The sequence below is a fragment of the Eufriesea mexicana genome, unplaced genomic scaffold (assembly GCF_001483705.2).
Source record: "Eufriesea mexicana isolate 0111107269 unplaced genomic scaffold, ASM148370v2 scaffold40253, whole genome shotgun sequence".
NCBI lineage: Eukaryota > Metazoa > Arthropoda > Insecta > Hymenoptera > Apidae > Eufriesea > Eufriesea mexicana.
This window is the reverse complement of record NW_016946403.1, coordinates 31,945-52,921: the sequence shown is the minus strand read 5'-3', so window position 1 is coordinate 52,921 and position 20,977 is coordinate 31,945. Positions and strand designations below refer to the sequence as shown.

At 40.7% G+C, this 20,977-nt stretch overlaps 1 protein-coding gene across 1 annotated transcript in view; it reads left to right on the top strand.

The window, feature by feature from the left end:
* The window catches only part of LOC108554655 (uncharacterized), a 58,265-nt gene that overhangs the window by 15,440 nt on the left and 21,848 nt on the right, over positions 1–20,977 (top strand). Inside the window, exons 2-3 of the mRNA XM_017910000.1 lie at positions 9,547–9,788; positions 14,565–14,784. Coding sequence (XP_017765489.1) covers positions 9,547–9,788; positions 14,565–14,784 — 462 coding nt within the window. The remainder of the gene's footprint in view (positions 1–9,546; positions 9,789–14,564; positions 14,785–20,977) is intronic.

Below are 20,977 nucleotides of genomic sequence, written 5' to 3'. Positions count from 1 at the left end.
GGATATCTGGACGAGTACCAAATTCTTCTACAAAACGGAAGCGAGGGCGATGAACTTCGGGGAAAGAGGGAACGGTTGTGAGGTTAGGCGAATTTTTCGAGTACTATACTCCGTTCAATGAGAATTGGCAGGAAATATAAGCAGCTGCACGCGAGGCGCGTTAACAGAACTGGGTCGAAACGTAATATTCAAATCCTTGCTGTTGAAAGGGTTATAACGCAAAGGAATAGTAGTCAGTGGAAAGACTGTATAGATTTTTTATTAATCTAATTTGGCTAATTAGACTATTTGGCTGACTAATATAGTGGTGAGCTAATTTTTTTACATAAATAAGGAGGAAAAATCCTGTTGGATTGTTATTGCCATTTCAATTCTAATAGGATTTGACTGAAAAATTCAATTTTATTGACATTTTCGACTAATATCGTGGTGAGCTAATTTTTTTATATAAATAAGAAGGAAAAATCCTATTGGATTGCTATAGCGATTTCAGTTCTAATAGGATTTGACTGAAAAATAGATTTATTGAACGGGCGTACGGTTAGAACTGGCCTGTTTAGGGCCACGCAGATCACAAGTCTGCAGAAAACTGGAGACAAAAGACAAAACGTAGGGGTAGGGATCGTCCCCACGTCGCTGGCATGTAGAGTTTACTAGTTTTTACTATAACACTTACACAGTACGGAAGAAACTAATTTCCTAAACCAAAACTGCTCGTTGTAGGGACCAACGTTCGCACCCTCGCTGCTAGATGGAAGACAGTGGTTCGAGGTTTTTTTGCAAGTCCTCGGTGAATCCTTGACTTCCATAAATACAAATTCCTATGTTACCTAAGTATCCCCCGTCTAAGGCAGTTTAGCCTCGATATTAATTAAATATTACTAATATTATTATTCAACAAAATAAGTAGGGAGGTAAATGAAAGTACAAGTTAAGTTATGAAAACACTATATTTATACGTTTAATTTATTTATCTATTATATGTACAATTTCTTCTGGCTATTTTCTGAATCGTCGAAACTTTTGTTCGATAACTTGAACAATGTGTTTAACACAGTGTACTCATGCGGGAGCCCTTCTCAGTGGCTGCTACAAGACGTCCCTGAGCAGTAACGTTCAGCAGCCACTTATCTGCGGCCACAAGGCCGATCACGTGAACTTTCTGTTCATATTTTCTGCCAATTCTCGTTGAACGAAATATAGGCTTGATACATGATCAAATATAGTTTTGACAATATTTTATAGAGGCAAGAGTACTATGATGCTACTCGACTTCGCTTTTCACGTCCTAGGATTTATACTTTCGAAATAGTATAGCGGCAAGGTAAATTACGTTGACCTATTCAAATCACGTAATAATATATAAAATAAACGAATTAAGCTCGATCGATTTGACTTTGATAAAATAGGTGTGGTTCCGCGCGTCATGCATAGTTTTACTCTACTTGAAGGAACTTGAGACCCGTGGGGTTATCCCAAGCTACGCGGGAACAAATTTGTCAAATTGATCTTGTGCAACCCTTGCCATTCTATTTAAGTTTCGCGTGTTCGTTCCCTGTCGACGTACGCGATCGCGTCTCTTGCGATCCCGATCGTGTCTCAAGCGTGTGGCGTGCCGCGAATACCATGGGATTCGAAGTTTCCGCGGGAGAAGCACTTTGGTCGGCTATCGGGGCGGAATAAACTCGGAATATCGCGATAAAAATCGGTGCAAGTTGAAAAGCGAAGGTCTGCGCGGGGATGGAAGGATCGGCGGTAGTTTGGCGAAAAATGGAATTTTGTTTGGGCGATTTGAAACGGTATGCCGTGATGCCGGGAGGAACAGTGCAGAGAGAGGATTTTGGATTGCTTTTAAAAGTGGAAATTCAGATTTAAATTCGGAATCGTGCGTTGGATTTCGTTGTGTGTAATATACCTTTTCGGCATTTTATACCTGCAAACTATACAGAAAGGACGTATCTGAGCGCGCATTTTAGAGTAAGAAAAGGGATGAACAATGTAAAGCACCATTACAATTGAAACGTAAATAAACTCGGTACTCGTGCAATTTAATTAAGCCTCGTTAGATCACCTTCGAACTTTGAAGCTCGCGCAACAAAAGCTCGCGAGACTCGTCGACGTCGAACGGTTCAGGGCTGATCCGCGAATTTCAGCAATTTTTCGAAACACAATCTCGTTTCGTAGTGTCGTAGCTCGACACCCAATAAGCTGGAACACCGTTTCGTAACAAGACACAGTTCCCTGGTGTACACGGTTAGGGGCAACGCGTGAACGCGTAGAAAGAGCGACGTCGAAGCAGAGGACAGGACCGATACACGTTTAAGTGGTGGCAGGATCCGTGATTCCAGCAGAAGCTACAACGAGGTATAACGCGTGGTGCTCCGCGGGCCTGGTTTATGCATAAAACATGAACGCGCCACTGGCCTGTGCCTCGAATCGGAATTATTTACCGTGGTTACGCGGACTTGCCGGAATTACGGCGTAGTCGTGTTCGACGACGGAATCGCGGAAACGCGCGTCCTCGAAACGAAGACGGGTTCGCGTGCATGTTTCCGACACGCGAGACCGCCGATTCGTCCATTGCTCCTCAAGATGAATTTACGCGTATCGTTTCCACTCTTGGAGTTTGCATCGAGGAAACGTTTCTCTGTATTGGATACTCGATCGTGAGGAATCTGTGAACATTTTGTAATAGCGTATTGTTTGGACATTTGCGCAGGTGTATAATGATACAGCTTATTTGTTACTTGACCAGTGTGGTGTATGTTTATCGTCACTAGGTCGACGGTTCTTTGAGGAAGGTTGTGTCCAGCTTCGAAATGTTAAGTGGACTGTATTTTAGGAGAATTCTCTTCGTGACTGTTCTGTAGGTGGTTTTATAAGCTTCTTCTGTCTACTGATTGGTTGCGAATAATATTGGGGATGTGTGCTAGCTCCAGCGTCTTTCGGTGGTGGTGATTGTTTAAACAATCTGGGTCCTTATGCCTTATCTGTCGTCTTAAGGGTGACATATTGTTGCCTCTTACGGTTTACCCAAGCGGTGGCTTAGGTGACAATGAGTGTATAGACGTCAAGGGACACTAGCAATAAAGACATAAAACAGTCTTCCACTTGACCTGGGACATTGCGGTCTTAGGGCCGCAACACTGGTACTTGTCAAATTTCAGAGCCTTTACATTTAGATACACAGTCTGTCCTAAACAAAGGGATGAACGGAATACCGGAAACGATATTTCAAGGATTAACAGTGTAATTGTTGTTAAGTCCCGTGCACATTGCGTTCGAAATGGCGGTATGAATTACTGGAGACAGAAGGGAAATAAAGTACAAATGCCTCGCAGTGAAACGAGTCAGCGTTTGGGCTGACATTGTCATGCGTATATCCTTATGAGCCGATCACTTTTGTAAAATTTCTAAGTATTTAAATGAAACGCCTAATACGGTGATGATATTTGTTAGTACATCATAATTAAACATAGGATCGAACAATTTCTACAAAAATTCGTATAAATGTCAAAGAGAGTGAAAACCGGATCACTCGTTTTTACATTCTTAACGTAGTAGTCAAACTAATATACATGGAATTACACTGGAACATTTGGAATTTGAAATTACAGTCGAAACTTGATACTATTTTAAGAGAAAAAGGTGTGGTGTAATTGTTGTTAAGTCCCGTGCACATTGCGTTCAAAATCGCGGTATAAATTACTAGAGACAGAAGGGAAATAAAGTACAAATGCCTCGCAGTGAAACGAGTCAGCGTTTGGGCTGACAATGTCATGCATATATCCTTATGAGCCGATCATTTTTGTAAAATTTCTAAGTATTTAAATGAAACGCCTAATACGGTGATGATATTTGTTAGTACGTTATAATTAATCATAGGATCGAATAATTTCTACAAAAATTCGTATAAATGTCAAAGAGGGTGAAAACCGGATCATTCGTTTTTACATTCCTAACGTAGTAGTCAAACTAACATACATGGAATTACACTGGAACAGTTAGAATCTGAAATTACAGTCGAAACTTGATACTATTTTAAGAAAAAAAATATATCGTTCGATCATACGAACACAAAGGTATTCATTTTTCTCTAAACGTATCCTGTTTCAACAATCGTAATGTATCGAAATCGTATCACGCGTATCTATTCGCGATATACTCTATTTAAGCTATCAACGATGCGATTGGAAGTCAATTTGCCCAAAATGGTCCGATGTCTGATTGGTCCTTCGGGTCTCGAATTCGACATAATCTCGTACCGAGTTTCCCTTTCTCGCCTCCCCTCCCGAACTTCGTTTTTCCGCGACGATGCGGAATAATGCACACGATGCAATGCCGAGGAAAAGCGCCAAGTCAGAAGTCTCGAGTGTTTGCAAGTCTCGAAAAAATGGGTCGATTGATGCTCGCGAGGTTTCGCGGCCAATGGGGATAGCTGCGTTGATTGTGCCTCTGTACTCGGTCGAATAGAGAGGGAAAAAATATCCGCGAGATACCTCGGGGTGATTACTCGATAAATCCCGGTGATTCGATCGGAAAAACCGCAGAGAGACAAGAACCACTATCTTAATTGGTCCATGCACAGTCATGAATGAAATTTCCGGGCTGATGTATTCGTTAATCGATTCGTTGTTAAACTTTCGGATAAACTCGATGTTTTTGCGTGGTACAGACACGTTATTTCGTTGATTTGAAAAATTTTTCGCCATTTTCGGCGGACAAAAGTAGAAATTCCAGAATTAAAAGGCACATTTACCGCAGAGAAAAATACATTATTGAATGTAGTGTTCTCTAAGCTATTTGAAAATTCGCATGTTTACAATTTATGTTTCGAATCGATTTTTCCTCGACGTCGTCGGATAGTATCGCAGTTTTATTGATAAAATGTTATAACACTTGACAACTGTTCCAATGTGCCTTCTTGAAACGGATCTAACTTAAATCGAGTTTGCTTTTTACGTGTTCTTCCACCACCTCCCCATTACAACCTACAGAAGTTATTCGCGTTATATTCTATATCGTATTCCCTTGCCATTAGAAGATCACGTCTGCCTTCATTCGAGTCGCAAATTTCTCGAACTAGAAGCAAACTTTCGTTTAATAAGATCATACTATTCCTCAAAAAGAAAGACAATTGAGCTCGTATAAAAGAAACTTCGTAATTCTTTCTCGATGGCCCTAATTTATTAAAATTCCTTTCATAACGCGGTACAAAAATTGATTTTGTCATGACGTACAAATACTTGTATACCTTCTTAAAGTTAGCTTATCAATGCGACAGGACATTTCTAATTAACAATTTAATGGCCGTTCGCACAACATGTGTGTGATGCTACCGCCGATTAATAATTAATAATTATCACACAAAGGAGAAATATTAAATTTGCTGTTAAATTGTTATTGTTTTTTATTTTATGTGTATGTCCGCGCATGTTGTATTATTTCGTGAATTTTAAGTAGAATTTTTTTAAATTAATTTTTCAAAAATATTGCCGATCCCTGACAACGTTTGGCTGCGTAAACGTGCGGCCATTAAAGTGTTAATCGAATAATAAAACTGTCGAGAAATGACCGATGCGTCGAATATTAATTTAAATTCTCCCATTCGTTAAAATTACAAATACGACGTTATTCTCCACATAAATCTTCCCTTATTTTGTGAGAATGTAACACGAGAATCCACGATTATTTGCATCTTCTTCATCGAGATCACCCAAGAAATTCCACTCGCCCAGCCAGCCCTCAGCACGAGACTTTTGCCCATATTCAGTGCCTGCCTGCAACATCAATCTACCAGCTCGCATAACCCAACGAAAAATGGTCGTTGGGCGGAAGAAAAACGTGCCGTCGGGCTGACTTCTCCGTGGGGTACAATCACACCGTGTTTGAACAAGAGATTTCAAGAAGGACTTGCCAGCGCGAACACTCCGCGAATTTTTTCCAGGATCCAGACTCTCGACCGGTCGTTTGAATATTCGCGAGTCACGTGACTCAGCAAGGCATGGTTAAGGGACCATGGCCCGATCCACGGTCGAACGACAATGTCAATACGAACGTATAACGATTTTCATATTCGCCGAGGCAAGAAGCCGTCGCTTCCTCTTCAGTATCCGGGACACGCTTTCGACGGTTTCACCGGAATTCCCGATCAGTTTTCTTTCACCCTGGGCCGCGGCGAAATTTCCACGACGGAAGCAAAGAGAAAAGATTGGACAGAGAGTGATAGACGAACGTTCTGGTTCGTAGGGGTTGAAAAGATGGAGAGAAAGGGGTGGATAGGCGGTGGTCGATTCGTTGCCAGATTCTACCGGAAGGATGCGGTTCGTGCAGGAGTAATAAGAAGGTAGATTCCGAGCAACGTAATTAGGTGATTAATACTTGGTTGGAGGTGTGTTGGTTGGTTGTTCGTTTGTAATGGTATTAGGGGATGTGGATGTTGAGTCGGATTTGCGCGAGTTTCGTAATGGATTGAACGTATTTGGTTGTTGGAAGGAATCAGGATTGGAGCAAAGTAGATTACATTGTGGATTATTTAGGATAATCAGGAGCAACGTTTACGGTTATTTTAAGAATCTCCCCTTACTGATTGCATTTTAATACGCCGAGTAGGGGGATAATGATAGCGTTTAATAATTTAATAATAATTTTATCGAGCAATGCTTTTGACAGAAATCTGAATTGTCATTCCATTAATTCTAATCTTCGTTTCACGAGTATTTATGTTAAATTGCTATAGCGTATCTTTGGCTTTTAAATCCTGCGAAGCGAGAAATGTATTTATTCGGTACAGTGTTTAATCTAAAAATATACTTCCACAGCCATATTATTTCATTTTGACAGAGCTTTAGTCAAATTTTCGTTTCCGTTTCTCCTACTAATATGAAATCAATATTGGATCCTCGATTATCGCTCCGACGTTATAAAATTTTCGATCTTCCAACCCTTTATGATCACAGTTGTCTCGCAAAACGGAGATAGAGACACAACGCAAAATAATTCTCCACTTGAGGAACCTTATTCCCTGGACCATTAAACCTATGCACGACTCTTCGTCCAATTTCATCTGACTACATCTACACCTGCCACTGCCAATTTTCTCCACGCTATTCGACAGCAAATAACCACTAACGAAACCAAAAAGTTCCCTCTAACTCTCGAATCCCGTCCCCGTGGTCGACATCCAATTTTCCCTTTAAGTTCACTTAGTTTCAGTGCACTTTAAGTGCACAATAAACGTGAACGAGTAGCATCTCGCTCTGTACAAATTTTCCCTTAACATAAATTCCTCTTTGCAACTCGCAACGAAATCCCAAAGCTTGCCTAAAGGGAAACAAAGCTGAACGAGCCGAACGTGGCGAGTTAAAATTTTCAGAAGCAGAATCGAACGGTTTAACGAGAAGATAGGGGAGCTGCTAATAGGGGTGGATTTCGGAGCAGCCGACCGATGGGTATAAATTTATATTTAAGTGACGCATCGTACATCCTTTTCGCAGTACGATCAGACAAATATCTATGCGTTTATACGTACTTATTGTTTTCCGATGCGGTGCACGCGATCGAAGAAATATCGCAGCCCTAGAACGTCTGATACCGAACCCTCGAGCTCGCCTGTTTCACCCTCTTTCGCCATTCACCTATCTTTCTTCGCTTGAAGACCGAAGAACGATAAATTAGACAAAGCACGCTCGAAACCTCGCGTAGGTGTCCCATCTCGGTGCTAATGGTAAGATATGGGTTCGCCATAGGTGCATGGAAATTGTTTATAAAAATTGTACGGGTTCTAGAACGTGGGCAACGACGGCTGTAAATCGACGAACTTAATATTGATGCCAGGTGCAAAGTGAGTTGAATTGCGTAGGAGAATCGAGTAGAGTGGATCGATTTGGGAAATTCGATGCGATTATTTCGGTGAAATGACATTTTCTTTGCGATCGTGAGTGTAGGTGGATCGGAATCTGTTCTTTCGAATTATCAGCAGCTTGATATCTGTCTACGAATGAAACAGCTCTCTTTTACAAATGATAATTGAATTTTCGCTCTGCGATATTACAAATTCGTTTATGTTTCATTTATTCGCCTTTCGAAGATTGTAATTTTATAAATTAAATAACAGGAATAAAGAGACTCGGGAACTGATCAGCTGATGAACACCGAAGTGGTAATTCGAAAAGTACATAATATAAACTCGTAGCTGGAAGTAATTCGAAGGTTTCTAATTATGTCAACGACGAATAACGCGTCATATTTCGTTTTCTCCGCCTCGTTGCTGAAAATTCTTTTACGAAGAATATCAACGCTAGTAATTACTCCCCTGCGCTGTACTGTGTACTCATTCAACGATTACAAACCTGAATGGACAGACGTTGGAAACGAACAGAAACGCCAATATGTACTTGTCAGCTGTCAATTGTCTGTCCAATACTTGTGAACAGCGGGAAACGGAGATCTCCAGAGACTGGTGAATATCGCGACAAGATATCTGGTGCACGGGATCTGCGACATGGATGTGTCGATTAATAAATCGCGAAAAACTTTCGAATAAATATCGAAAAAAAGGAAATCGAACGTGGATATCGACGGTAACCAACAGTAGCAAGCATATATTCCGTTGCAACGAAGCGTGAGTGTACATCGGCAAAAGAAAGTGATTAATTTGATGTCGAGTACCCCGTATGATACGTAAATCATAATTAACACGCGGTAATCGCGTTGCATTAATTTCGAATAAAAGTGTATTGGTTCGGTATTGCATCTATGAATTAATTTAATGATCACTTAATTTTATATCGCGATTATTAAAATTGTAGTCGCGAAAAAATTCCACAGAGTGACATAAAATTCATCTATTTTTATAAAAATAATTTCACCATGCAAATTTCTTTTCTTTGCGATATTACATTAACTTTATATACAAAGCTAAATATATTTATTCATCGTCACGCAGATCTTTAATATTCGCGTAAAATTAATTCTTGCAGTAAACGGATATTTACTTGATTAAATAAAATAATTGAGTCGAATTAAAATTAACCCTTTGCATTCGAGAGGTGATTTTCAATCACAATTTCATAAAATTTGGAAGATCGATATTAATTAATATATCAAATTTAATGTAATGTAACAGTGTGTGAGGTATCGAAATCAAATAATTCTACAATTCTATTATTATACAATTCTTTATTTACCATTTATCGTCAGTTTAAAAATCGTCGAGTGCAAAGGGTTAATAGTTAATCCCTTCGCCTGCAATATCGTGTGTATCGTGGCAAGGAACCTCGTGCCATACATGGGTATCGTAGATGAGAGGCGTGGTCTATAGGTAGGACCCAAGGTGAACAACGCGTGTCAGGTTCATGGTTTGTTTTCACCGATGTCTTTCCGTCTCAGTTGTGTATTATTCACAGTAGCGTTCGCACGAACGGACTCGACACGTTGTGAGTACTATGGTACCCGTGATCGAAACTCGAATCATGGGGCAAGGCGTTAAGATGGAATCACAACGTTGGAACATCGACTTTAATCGATCGTTCGTCATTGTTTCAGATATACCAGTGGTAACAGATTCAGTATCAACGAAATCGACGACGGCGGCAAAGCGATCGGTACCGACGGACGCGCCGATGTTGAACTACATTTTTGATGCGCACAGCACGCTGAACAAACATCAACATCATCACGATCATCGGTGGGGCCCTCATATCGAGGGGGAGAGCAAGAACATGACCATACAGGCCGGTGGCAGTGCCTTGCTCGACTGCAGGATATCCTTGCTTCAGGATAAAACCGTGAGTCTTTCAACCCTTGTCTCATCTTTTTCCCTATTTATCAACTTCTCTTACGAATCGTTCGAAACGTTCAACGTTCATGCCGGACATAAACCCGGAACGACTACTGAAATATGCAAAACCGTCGATGAAAATACATGGTACATAGAGTATACATGATTCAAAAATATGTAAAATATGTACAAAGCGTGGGAAATGTATGCAAATATATGTAAAGCGTATGGAGAAATATGTAAAACATTTTATAATATGCAAAAGTAGGCGAAAGGTCTTGTATATTTCTACTTATTCGCATGTTTCTGTATATTTTTACATACCGTTGCATATTTCACCATAGTTTTACATACCTTTACATATCCTTTGCATCGTTTTGCATATCTTAACAGTTTAATAGTCGGGGTCTCACATTTCGTCGGGTTTACTCTTCGCAGGAAATTAGAAAGACGATAACTCACAATTAATCTTGTAAACTGTAAGAAAGTTCGTTTCCACGAAGATAGGTGGGCACGATTTATTCTAATTAATTTCTTTGCGTACGCCAGCCTTATATCTTGGCTCGCGACGGCGCTTCCGGTAGGCAGACACGTCTGCTGCAGTTGGAACAATCGCCCCGTTCGAATTAATTTAATATCCGCCCTTATTATACGTGTCCCAGCGAGGTCGAAAAGGAATTATAGCTGCCGGCGAACCTCTGTGCGAATTTCACTGATAGTCGTTGACACCTGCATCGCGTGAATCTGATCGTTCCGCGTCACAAATATTCCAGCCATTTTGCAGTGGACGCGCGTTGCGTTGTTTGTTTTCTGGTTTCTTTTAATGTCTGGATATAGTAAACACAGAGAGAGGTAAATAATTACCGTTGCAGGGATTTATTATAAATATACTTTATTTGTGGTATGATTTTCGATTAAAATGCGAATGAAAATTCTTTTCAAATGTAATAGTTACTGAGGAGGTTGCAATTTGAATATCCGTGTGAGTAGAATTTCTTTTTACTTCTGGTCCCTTTGATTTGAAATTCGAATATTATTGGAAATTGTTTGAAATAGGGCTTAGTAAAATTACGATAGGGCATGGTTATAATCAAGTTTTCTATACGAGTAGATTTTTTCTTATATTTTCCTCATTTTAATTTGAAATTGAGATAATATCGAACATTTTTTTCCATACCCGAATTGAGTAAATTGTAATAATTCGCGAGATAGCTTTTGGTCTGTTCAAATCGGTAAAATTTCCTCCGAACTCTTTTTCCTTTATTCTTTTTTTATTTCCTTTTTTTTTTTTGAATATTTTATATAAGCTTCGTACAAATTCACATTCATAAAAGGTGAAACACGCGAAATGCAAATGAAGCAGCAGATAGAATAATAAACGAATTTTTAAGAGAAATGCATGATAAATAACTTTATCTGATAAATAAAGAAACGTGATGAAACATTCATAAATATTCAAAATTGACTATCACGTATATTTATGTCACTCAAAATTTCTAGCCCGTCCATTTCCCCGTTATTGGTTTTCGCGATGAAGAGAATAAAATTTGGTCGTGATCTCGGAGACGTAGCGCGTCATTAGCTTCTTTTGTTATGGTCGGCGAAAAATATAGCGAGATAATACTTAGTCTGAGAAAATGTGACAAACGACAAATACAGGATGGAAAAAGGGTAACGTACCGCTGAAAACGAATTTATGATAACGAGTATACGTGAAATATGTATCGACATACATACATACATGTAGGGATATGTTCTGATTGGCAATATACGAAATAAAGGATGTTGTTTAATTCCAGTATATTTTATTTACTCTTCGAACTATCATCGACTCGACTTTCTTTCAAACTTCGTGTATACTCTCACCAACAGGACAGTCCCAGGACAGCCTCATTTGAACCTTGCACTTTGTCTTCTTACATACTCAAGCTTTCTTCTTCGATCACGCATTTCCCATAGCCTCCCTCTCGAGGTGGGTCAGGTACCCTAAACATTCAGGCGTCTTTCGCTCTTCATTTTCATTCCATACAGTCATAAATATCCCGTTCATCTGATCCTTGCACGTGGTCACTCGTCCTTCCACGTGCACTCCACGTTATTCTAAACATTCGGACTGAACCCTAAGCTGCTGTTTATTGCTCATCATCAGCTAGGTAGGCCAAAGTGTTCCTTTGCATTCACTCTCAAATCCTAGCATTCCTACATTCATTGACAATTGCCTCTCGAACGTATCTTACCCTAAACCTAAATAAGCAGCGAGAATGTTTCTCTTGTCACGAGACAGGTGGCGTAAAAGGTTTAGGATGAGCGATTCTTGAGAGATGGTCGAAGGGTTAGCCCGTAGGTATAAGCCTTCGCGAAGGAAACAGCCAAGGAGTACGTTCGATAATAGACCAGCCTTTATTTCGTTTCGGGGCGGTATTTATACAGAGTTCGTGTGTCATAATGGGTATCTTATCTTATGTCTGAATTCAAGGGTGATGCGGTGTGTCATCGAGGTGTGTTATCTATTGTCTGATGTTATTTCGTTTCGGGGCGGTATTTATACAGAGTTGGTGTGACATAATGGGTTTCTTATCCTATGTCGGAGTTTAGAGGTGATGTTAGACGACGTGTCTTCAAGGTGTGTCTCATCACAACAACATACTGGCTTGAACAGCTTGCCCAATCAAAAAATTATGACACATTCACACGTAGTGCTTGGAAATACAATTAAACTTAAACGCCCCGTTTCATCGCTCTAGACAATTTCAATAAATTCTCATACTGTCTATGAACAATCAGACAACGAAACTAAGCGTTTGCAAACGAAACAGCTCTAGCATATTCGACACTTGTGTTTACTCTCCGATGACACGCGGTGGCCACTGTCTTTTCAAGCGAATTTACCAAGGCTTCCACGAACTAGCGAAACGACTACGACCAACTCTACAGAAACTCGTCCAGCAGTAGTTATATCCTAAAAGCATTGCACTTGGTTGAACTGCGGTCGAGCTCACCTCAGCGTAATATTAGGCTATTAATGTCGTTGCTGTTGCCAGTGCTGCTAACGACAGTGTCGGCTAACACGATTATCCATGCATGATTATCTTGAAGGTGCATAACTCGGCTAAAGACGATATTTATTGCTACGCATTACTCGAGACATCGTCGAACAATACCGGGTTCTCTTTACTGTTCGTGACAGTATCATCGATTGAGATGTCGACATCTAACAACCAAATGATCCTACGTAAATCGTTTCCATCGTCTAATATCGATAATTGGGAATTAGCTCGATATTTCATCGTTTCCTGTATTTTATTCCAAGCTAGACAGTGATTCTTTCCAAATACTAGGGATAGGGATTGGTGAAATCCCTAGTCTAAATAGCTGCTAGTCAAATTTGCGACACCCAGAAAAAGTTAGAAGAAATATTTCTCGTACCTAGCTCAAAGGAATCTCGTTAATTTACATAACGTTCTATCTATTTATTAATCCGTTTAAAAAAATTTTTTTAAAATTGACGCAATTGTATCCCTCAGCTAAATATTTCAAAGGCCAAAACAGATCCTTTCGGACAAGAAGATATTTCATCGTGTCAAAAATTGTGTCGTTATCAAATCGCCACTGACGAGTTTCATTAATTTCGAAAAATTAATGGCAGATAGCGTGGTTCAGAATTTTCTATCAAATATTTCGCGTTCCATCGTGAAGGTGGCAAGAGCGATCGATCACGATCGGCAGCGATCACGCGCATCATTGATAGCTGTCCATACGCAGCAATCTCTGTTGAGCGGATAATAGCTAGCTTGATGTCCATGTCGAAGATGTACGATATCGCGCACACTTAATGGGAGTGTGGGGAAACACTATCCAATTCCAGTTACGTGGATAAACTGCGGATTTCGAGCAATCGGACCATGCGTCTTCCTTCGGTTTTCTATGCCACGATAGAATTCTCTCTTATCTTCCGCGAGTAAAACGAGAACAGTGAAGTGACGTAGTCTGTCCTACCAGCTAAGGGTTCGTGTTCAAGGGATGATTTTACCTCTCCAGTTACATTTTGCGCGTATTAATCACACGCTCCGATAGTGCACTACTTCATTCTTGACACTGTTTAATCCTCGATATTCGTATTATTGGACCTTTTATCGCATTTCTTGTTCTCTACTGTCATCGGGGGTTCCAAGAATCAACGCATGATTTTGAATTCGTTAACACGTTAGCTGCCACGTCAGTCACCGGTGACTGACAGTATAAAATGCGATAAGAAATTCAAAAATTACATTGTTTTCATAAATTGTAAGTAATTTCAGTATTGTATCATTATTGTACTCGAATATTACTTATCAAAAAACTTGAATGGATTTTATTGAAACAGTTTAAACAAAAAAAGCGGTTGTCCTTTACAGGTGTCACAAAATGTGGCAACTTGCTTTGTCATTCTTCTGGCCATTTCTCTTCCAAGTCGTGAGAGATAGTCCTTATCTCTCGACCAATTGTAGAGAATTAAATGAGGATGAACGCAGCCCGTTTTTTATATTTTTGTAATACTTTGTTGTCACCTAAACAGATATTGGTATTGCTATATCACGCACTTACAAGCAGCGCGCATGGTCTGACCGGGATTCCCTCATAAATACGCATGACAGCTAACGTGTTAATTCTCTGTAACACTTGCAAATTATTTCCCCAAGTCACGGAAGTTATCTTAGATATTTATGAATGAAATGGAATTAAAAAATACCCAAAAGACATGGAAGAAAGTGAACGAATGTTTCTAATATAATCTATCAAACAGGTGTCCTGGGTACGAAGACAAGACAACGGGCAAAAGGTGAATCTGCTGACTGTGGGGCAGCACTCGTACATAAGGGATCCAAGGTACACGGTGAAGTTCCAATATCCGGACAACTGGCGTCTACAGATCAAGCCCGTGAACAGTAGCGACGAGGGCCAGTACGAGTGCCAGATCAGCACTCATCCGCCCAAGTATATTCTCGTGAATCTCCACATCAACGGTGAGTACCTCGATAATTCACTTTTACGACCAAGTCCGTATCGCATATGCTAAACGCCGCGTCATGTACGTCCGAAGGATTTGGAAATGGTCAAAGTTATGGGTCGTGCGTTACTTTTCACTTTCCTGTCAAACGAATCACTCCCGAAATTGTTCGTGTAATTTACGTTCTATCGTTAACTTTAAAATTATTATTTTTCGTGCTCATCTCTTCGATGAGTGATGAAGTCTGAGTTAAATGATAAATGATATTTGTCCTAGAGTAAAATATATACGAGTGATTATAATTATACGATGTACAAGCAAGTTAGACCATTGAAAAATTCTGCTAAGGTTTTAAAATAACTCTGCTTTTCGTAATTATAAATGTACGCACACTCTGACTTGACCATTTCTAATGTATCTTCACTCATCCTAACCTTTCTTCATCCCTGAAAATTATATGTGTCAGAAAGTACCAAACACGTCGTACAATAGTGCACACACTTGCAAAAATGTTCAATACTGTTATCAGTTAGATATTCCACTAAATATCCATTTATCTCGAAACTAAAATATCTACATAGGTATTGTTGGATGACTAACGATTCGTTGGCCCTTAGTCACTAGAAGGACCTGGCTGATAAACGCAAGCCTATTTCAGAGTCCAAAAATAATTGACTCATTCCCACTTTCACTAAGGGCCAATGGTCATTTTCACCCCCCCCCCCAAAAACTAACATTATATAAGCGCCCACAAAATTTGCGAAAGGACAGTGTCAGTACAGTTCCAGTTCAGTAGTCAGTTCAGTTTTAAATCCAGTTTCAATTTCTGTTTTGTTTTTTTCCTCTCCGCCGACTTGTATTTTTCCAACGTAGCCTTGTTACTAGAACCCCTGTTGTATATTGAAATTCGGGTTCCAACAGTATTATTAATTTTATCTACCACTGTGCCATCGAATATTCTATCGCGTGCAATAATTATCATTTCCAACCGTTAGTATCGGAATAATCTTTCGCTTAAAACCAATAAAAAGCCTATTTAACGTTAATTAAATATACACGGATAACACAGAGCCCCTGTTCGTTTCCCAACCCCTTCAGAGAATCAAGCCGCAGAAAAACAAGATTATCGACGAAATTGTCCGCAGCTTTCCTCGTTTCATATTCGTTTATACCCTCCCTATATCCTAGCCAATATTTGTCCGCCTCGTTTATCCTGTCAACTTCGTTAACTTTGTTTGCCGGTTCACGCACACGCAGAGCGGCTTCGACGTGGCCCGATCTATTCCCACTTGCATATTAACGATTCGTCGTCATCTGTGATCCTTCCCGGAGGTATTCCTCTGCTCCGCGATGAAACCGCATTCGAATCGGGCGTTCTTAGGGAAAGTAGCTCGTAAACGATAACACGACGCGGAGTAAATTGAGGAAGAACAAACGGCCGTCTGGCGAAACGGAATTACCGGCGTCATGGAGGAAGTGAAAACGGAAATACCGGGACAAAAGGGGGAACAAAGCGACTTAAGTAGTCACGAGAGGCCGTTGAAGGAATTGCCTCGATCCCCGAGTGAATCGGGTTTCAGAAAGGGGTCAATGCAGGAGTGTTAATTGGTTTGCGATTTCCTTTACGATACTCGCGATTAGGTCCACAGGAGTACCAAGGAAATTGAACGGGTGTTTATTAAAATTCAGTTTCGGTGTTAACTCTTTGCACTCGACGTCATTTGGTTTTCATTCCCCTTCGCAATTAATTACAACTTTCGCGTGGTTAAATTTTCAAAACGCGGTTAATGAACGTATAGAAAATGAGCTCACAACGTGTGAAAGCATCTACCAAAGAAGCATATAAAAATTTATGCTAAGAAAATCTGAAAAGTAGGTAGAAGAAGTTTAAGAAAATAGCTTGCAGCGATTACGCAGCTTATAGGAGATAAGATTGACGTAATACTCTTAAATAAGGTGCACGAGAGGAAATAAAAGAGAAGATTGAAAATTGTACGATAGTTATTCGGCTCTATCGCCTGGAAATTAAATAAAATATGCTAGACCCTGAGAGGATCACGGAACTACCTTGCATTCCTTGCGATGTCGCCAAATAGAATCCTAAGTAGTCGGAAGATTGAATGCATAGCAATCGAGACTGAATTTACTGAACAGCGTATAAAATCTTTAATAAAACACACAATGGAAACAGGACGAGACGTTTAAAAACGCAACGAGAGGTCCCTAAAGCAATGTTGGTAATAGGTGAACTGTTAAAATTAATTCCATCTATAATTGAAGAAGCAAAGTGGCAACCTTCTCGGGATCGCTGAACGAATTGCTTTCATGGCTTATTTATACCACGTTATGTTCCATCTTCTGGGCCAGAAACAGGTGACTTAAATAATTAAAGTTGTTGGTGCTGTACCAAAGGCAGTTTCAGGAAAACTCAATTTTAATGTTGCAGAGGAATTCTAAGCTCGAGGAATTGGTCCCGGAGAAACTGGATGCGAACGTCTTCGGTTAGGGGTCCTATTCATCAGATGTTGAATCGAACTAGTCATCCTATTACCAGCTGTTTAATCGGATTAATTGATGTCGCGTATTTGCAACAGAGTTAATTACCGAATTAAAGTTCTTCACGGCAGCGAGGGAAGAAACGATCGGTGAAGGCAATTTTGAACGAATGAACTTTCATTATTCCTCAATCTCTACGCAATCTCTTATTCAAATTTGTATTACACCCTGCTGAAGAAAGACCCTTCGCGTAAATCGTAAAATCTTTCACTTCACTGAGCAATTTTACTAATCCATCCATACCCAAAGGTAACACGGCACTAATTCGGCGAGTTAAAGCGTATTGTTAAAGCGGAAGAAAGAATTGAATCCGTTTTCCCGCGAGTGAGACATGCAGGCTGCTGTCTGTATGCAAATCAGGAGGAAGACGAACTCTCCGGGCTAAGGTTTTCCCCCGATGGCGTCGAGAGAATCGTTTAAATCGGGAAGGAGAGAGGCGGGATAAAAGGTGAGGGCAGACGGTGTCGGTGCAAAGCGGGAAACAAAGGGAAACGGAAAAGAAGCACTCGGGTATTCAGCGTGAGATCGAGGAAATTGGCTACGTTCTTGCTACTTTCGAGAACTACGGTGACACGGAGCTCGCATCGAGAATCCGTCGCGGGGGGTGCAGGGAGAACGGCAAAGAAATGAAGCTCTCGTGACAGAAACGGAAAAGAAGCGGAGAGAAGTTGATTTCAGGCTGATTTCACGCGACGTGGTATATAGGTTCGCATGATCAAACAATTCTTCTGCTTGAATCAAAACGCGCGTATTTTTCCTCTTTTTCATTTTTATATCGCAGTTACGGTATTGAACATGAATTTTTTATGTTCAGTGAATAGATGCATTGTTTCTCGTAGAGAATTTTTATTTTTCTCTTGTGTAACGTTCAGCGATGTGTTTCGTTGAATGTACTGTTCAATTGAAACACCGATAAGAGAAAACGGGTAACGAACAAGGGACTGGTTTGAAGTTTGGTTTTTAAATTTGACAGGATTCTAGTTTAATTGCAAGCACGATTCGATATTTGACGTAGAACTACTAGCTTTTCTTTTTTGAAGTTTCTGTTAATTCCATTATATATTACGGATAATGGAATATAATTATCATGTCTCGCAGATTCGGTAACAGACTCTTCTGTTTATCGTCCTAATTTAAGCGAGTAGGAAACTAATCCTCCACTCGTAAATCTCAAATAACATGTTAAACGATGTAACGCAGATTCGATCGATGATCGAAAGACACCGTACCCTATACAGAATTCTTCAATCACGTCCCACCAACCGAAATCTAATTTCTCCGCAAAGCTTCATCGCGAATCGCACAAAGAACTCTCGGCTCACGAGTAAAAACTTATTTTTACCGGCATAAAGGCGCGAGGTCCACGCAAAGGTACGCAACATTACACGAAACCATGATTGTACACCTTTGCACGGTTCATCTCCAGCGTACATGTAGACCAGAAAAGCTTCGTGTTGTAATCATCTGGATAGAAGAGTCTCGTCGGAGTGCCGCATACACCGAGACATGGCCGGCATGCTTACGAATATTAACACTGTCTACGGTCGATGTGGCCTGAATGGTGAAAATATTTTCCTCTCCGCGACCATGAGCCCCACGTCAGAGGATTTTTACAAAGGACAGGATTCCGCGGTTTCCTTTTTCCACAGTGGATCACGAACGCGTATTCAGCCCTGCCAGAAGGCACCGCTCGTCGAATGGTCAGCGGAGGGTGAAATACCATGCACGACCAGACGGTGCAGGACGAAATGACGATTTCGATGCACATCAAAGAGAACAGCGGGAGTCTGCTCGTCTTCGAACCTGACCTTTCATCGTTAATGTTCTCTCCCCGTAAACCACGAAAACCGAAACACGACAGAGGGAAGGACATGACGTCGATGAAAAATCGAACGATACGTCGCTGAGAGGATTCGATCGGAAGTCGTTTAAAGATCGATGGGGGAAGAGTGTCTTTTGCGAGAATACGCTGTCTGCGAATTTAAATTTCCGCTCGGTTTTTCGAAATCCTTCGTTCCTATGGTACACCGTGTCTTTCGAATCCTACGAACGTCCCTGTGTTTTTCAAATGCCTGAACATTTAAATTCGATAAGTATCAAATGAGAAGCAAGACGTTCTTAACCCTGAGACAAAGCTGCTGAGGTAATAAATATCTCTATAATACAATTATATTTATTAATAATAAGACTAGGATAGCGTAAGGTAATCGCATAAAGTACCTGAGCAAAAGGATCTTGGAGTGAACATGTGTATACTGTTTTGCAACCTAACGTTGCAGCCCTTTACCTTGTGCCACTCGCTGAGGCTGTGACACTCGGGACCTTAGACAAGTGACACGTGTGGCATTTGTCGTTTATCGTTGCTCCTCGACAAAAGCGTAGCAATTTTTAATCACAATTACTTCAACGCCACTTTAACAAACATGGCGCTTCTCATAGATAGCCCTCCGTGTTTCGCGTTATCGATAGCTGGCTTACAAAATGTCGGCTAGTTGAAACGCAAGAAGATAAAATACCGAGGTGTCGAGGAGGAAGCTTGATAACTGGAGAAAATGAAAGGAAAAAGGGAACGGCGAGAAGAAGAGGAAGGATGACGGATAGTTGAGAATGAAAAACGGGAAACAGGATCGAAACATTCTGCCACTGATCGGATAAATTAGGTTCGTTCGGTGAATTTTTGCGGCCAGGAAGCGCTTAGGAGGATAATTGAAGGCGAAGTGGCATAGCCCCGGAATGGATGGAGAGCAGAGTGGTGGCCGTTCGTAAAGAAGACCCTGGGAAAACGGAAGAACTTCATTTCACTGCCTCGAGAGAAAGGGACAGCCGATAGAATCGAGATACGTCGAGTTGCTCCTTGGAACAAAAGAGAAAAGGCAAAGGTGGACGCTAAGGATGAACGAAGAGGGACCCGAGTGGTACTCAGAGGTAGACTGGAAAATAGACAGTGCGCTCGGAAAATGTAAAACTAAGGAAGGAAGTTCATAAATTGAAAAAGAAAGAGCTAAATAAGAAACTCGGTAATGTAAGTAGAAGAGGAAAGTCACCCTCTATCTCCTTGTTGACGCAATTTTTGTGAATGAGGAGGCGAAATACGAGCTGGGCCAGGGATGGAGACGGGGTGCAGCCTAGTTGAGAAGGGAAAACAATTTCTGGAACAAATGAAATCGCGTTTATGCCGGTACGGTTGCGTAGAGTTTCGTGAACAGCCTCGATCCAGGAACGACAGGATCAGTCTTTGCGTTAACAAGATGTTACATTTAACGTAATAACCCCGCTTTGTTGGCGCTCTGTAAACAGGCACACCTGCTTGATGACGTCACCGTGTCTCTGAGTCTTCACTTCGATATCCCCGTGTCACCGATTCTGATCCTATTTCGCTTTTACGTGGATTTCACGTAGGTGATCCGTGTACCTATCTCTCGTAGAGTAATACACGATACTCGATGGTATCGGTAGTAGATTCCTCTGGATTGTTTAGAGAATTAGCGTGTGTAAAATATGTGACATTATCGTTAATCGATCCGAGTTTGTTTCCGAGATATGAAAAGTTTATAGGTTTACATTCGATAGGCGTTTAATCGTACACTTTACGTTACACTGCCATTATGTTCACTCGTGCTATACAAAATGGCCGCTTCGTGCTGCTACTCGAA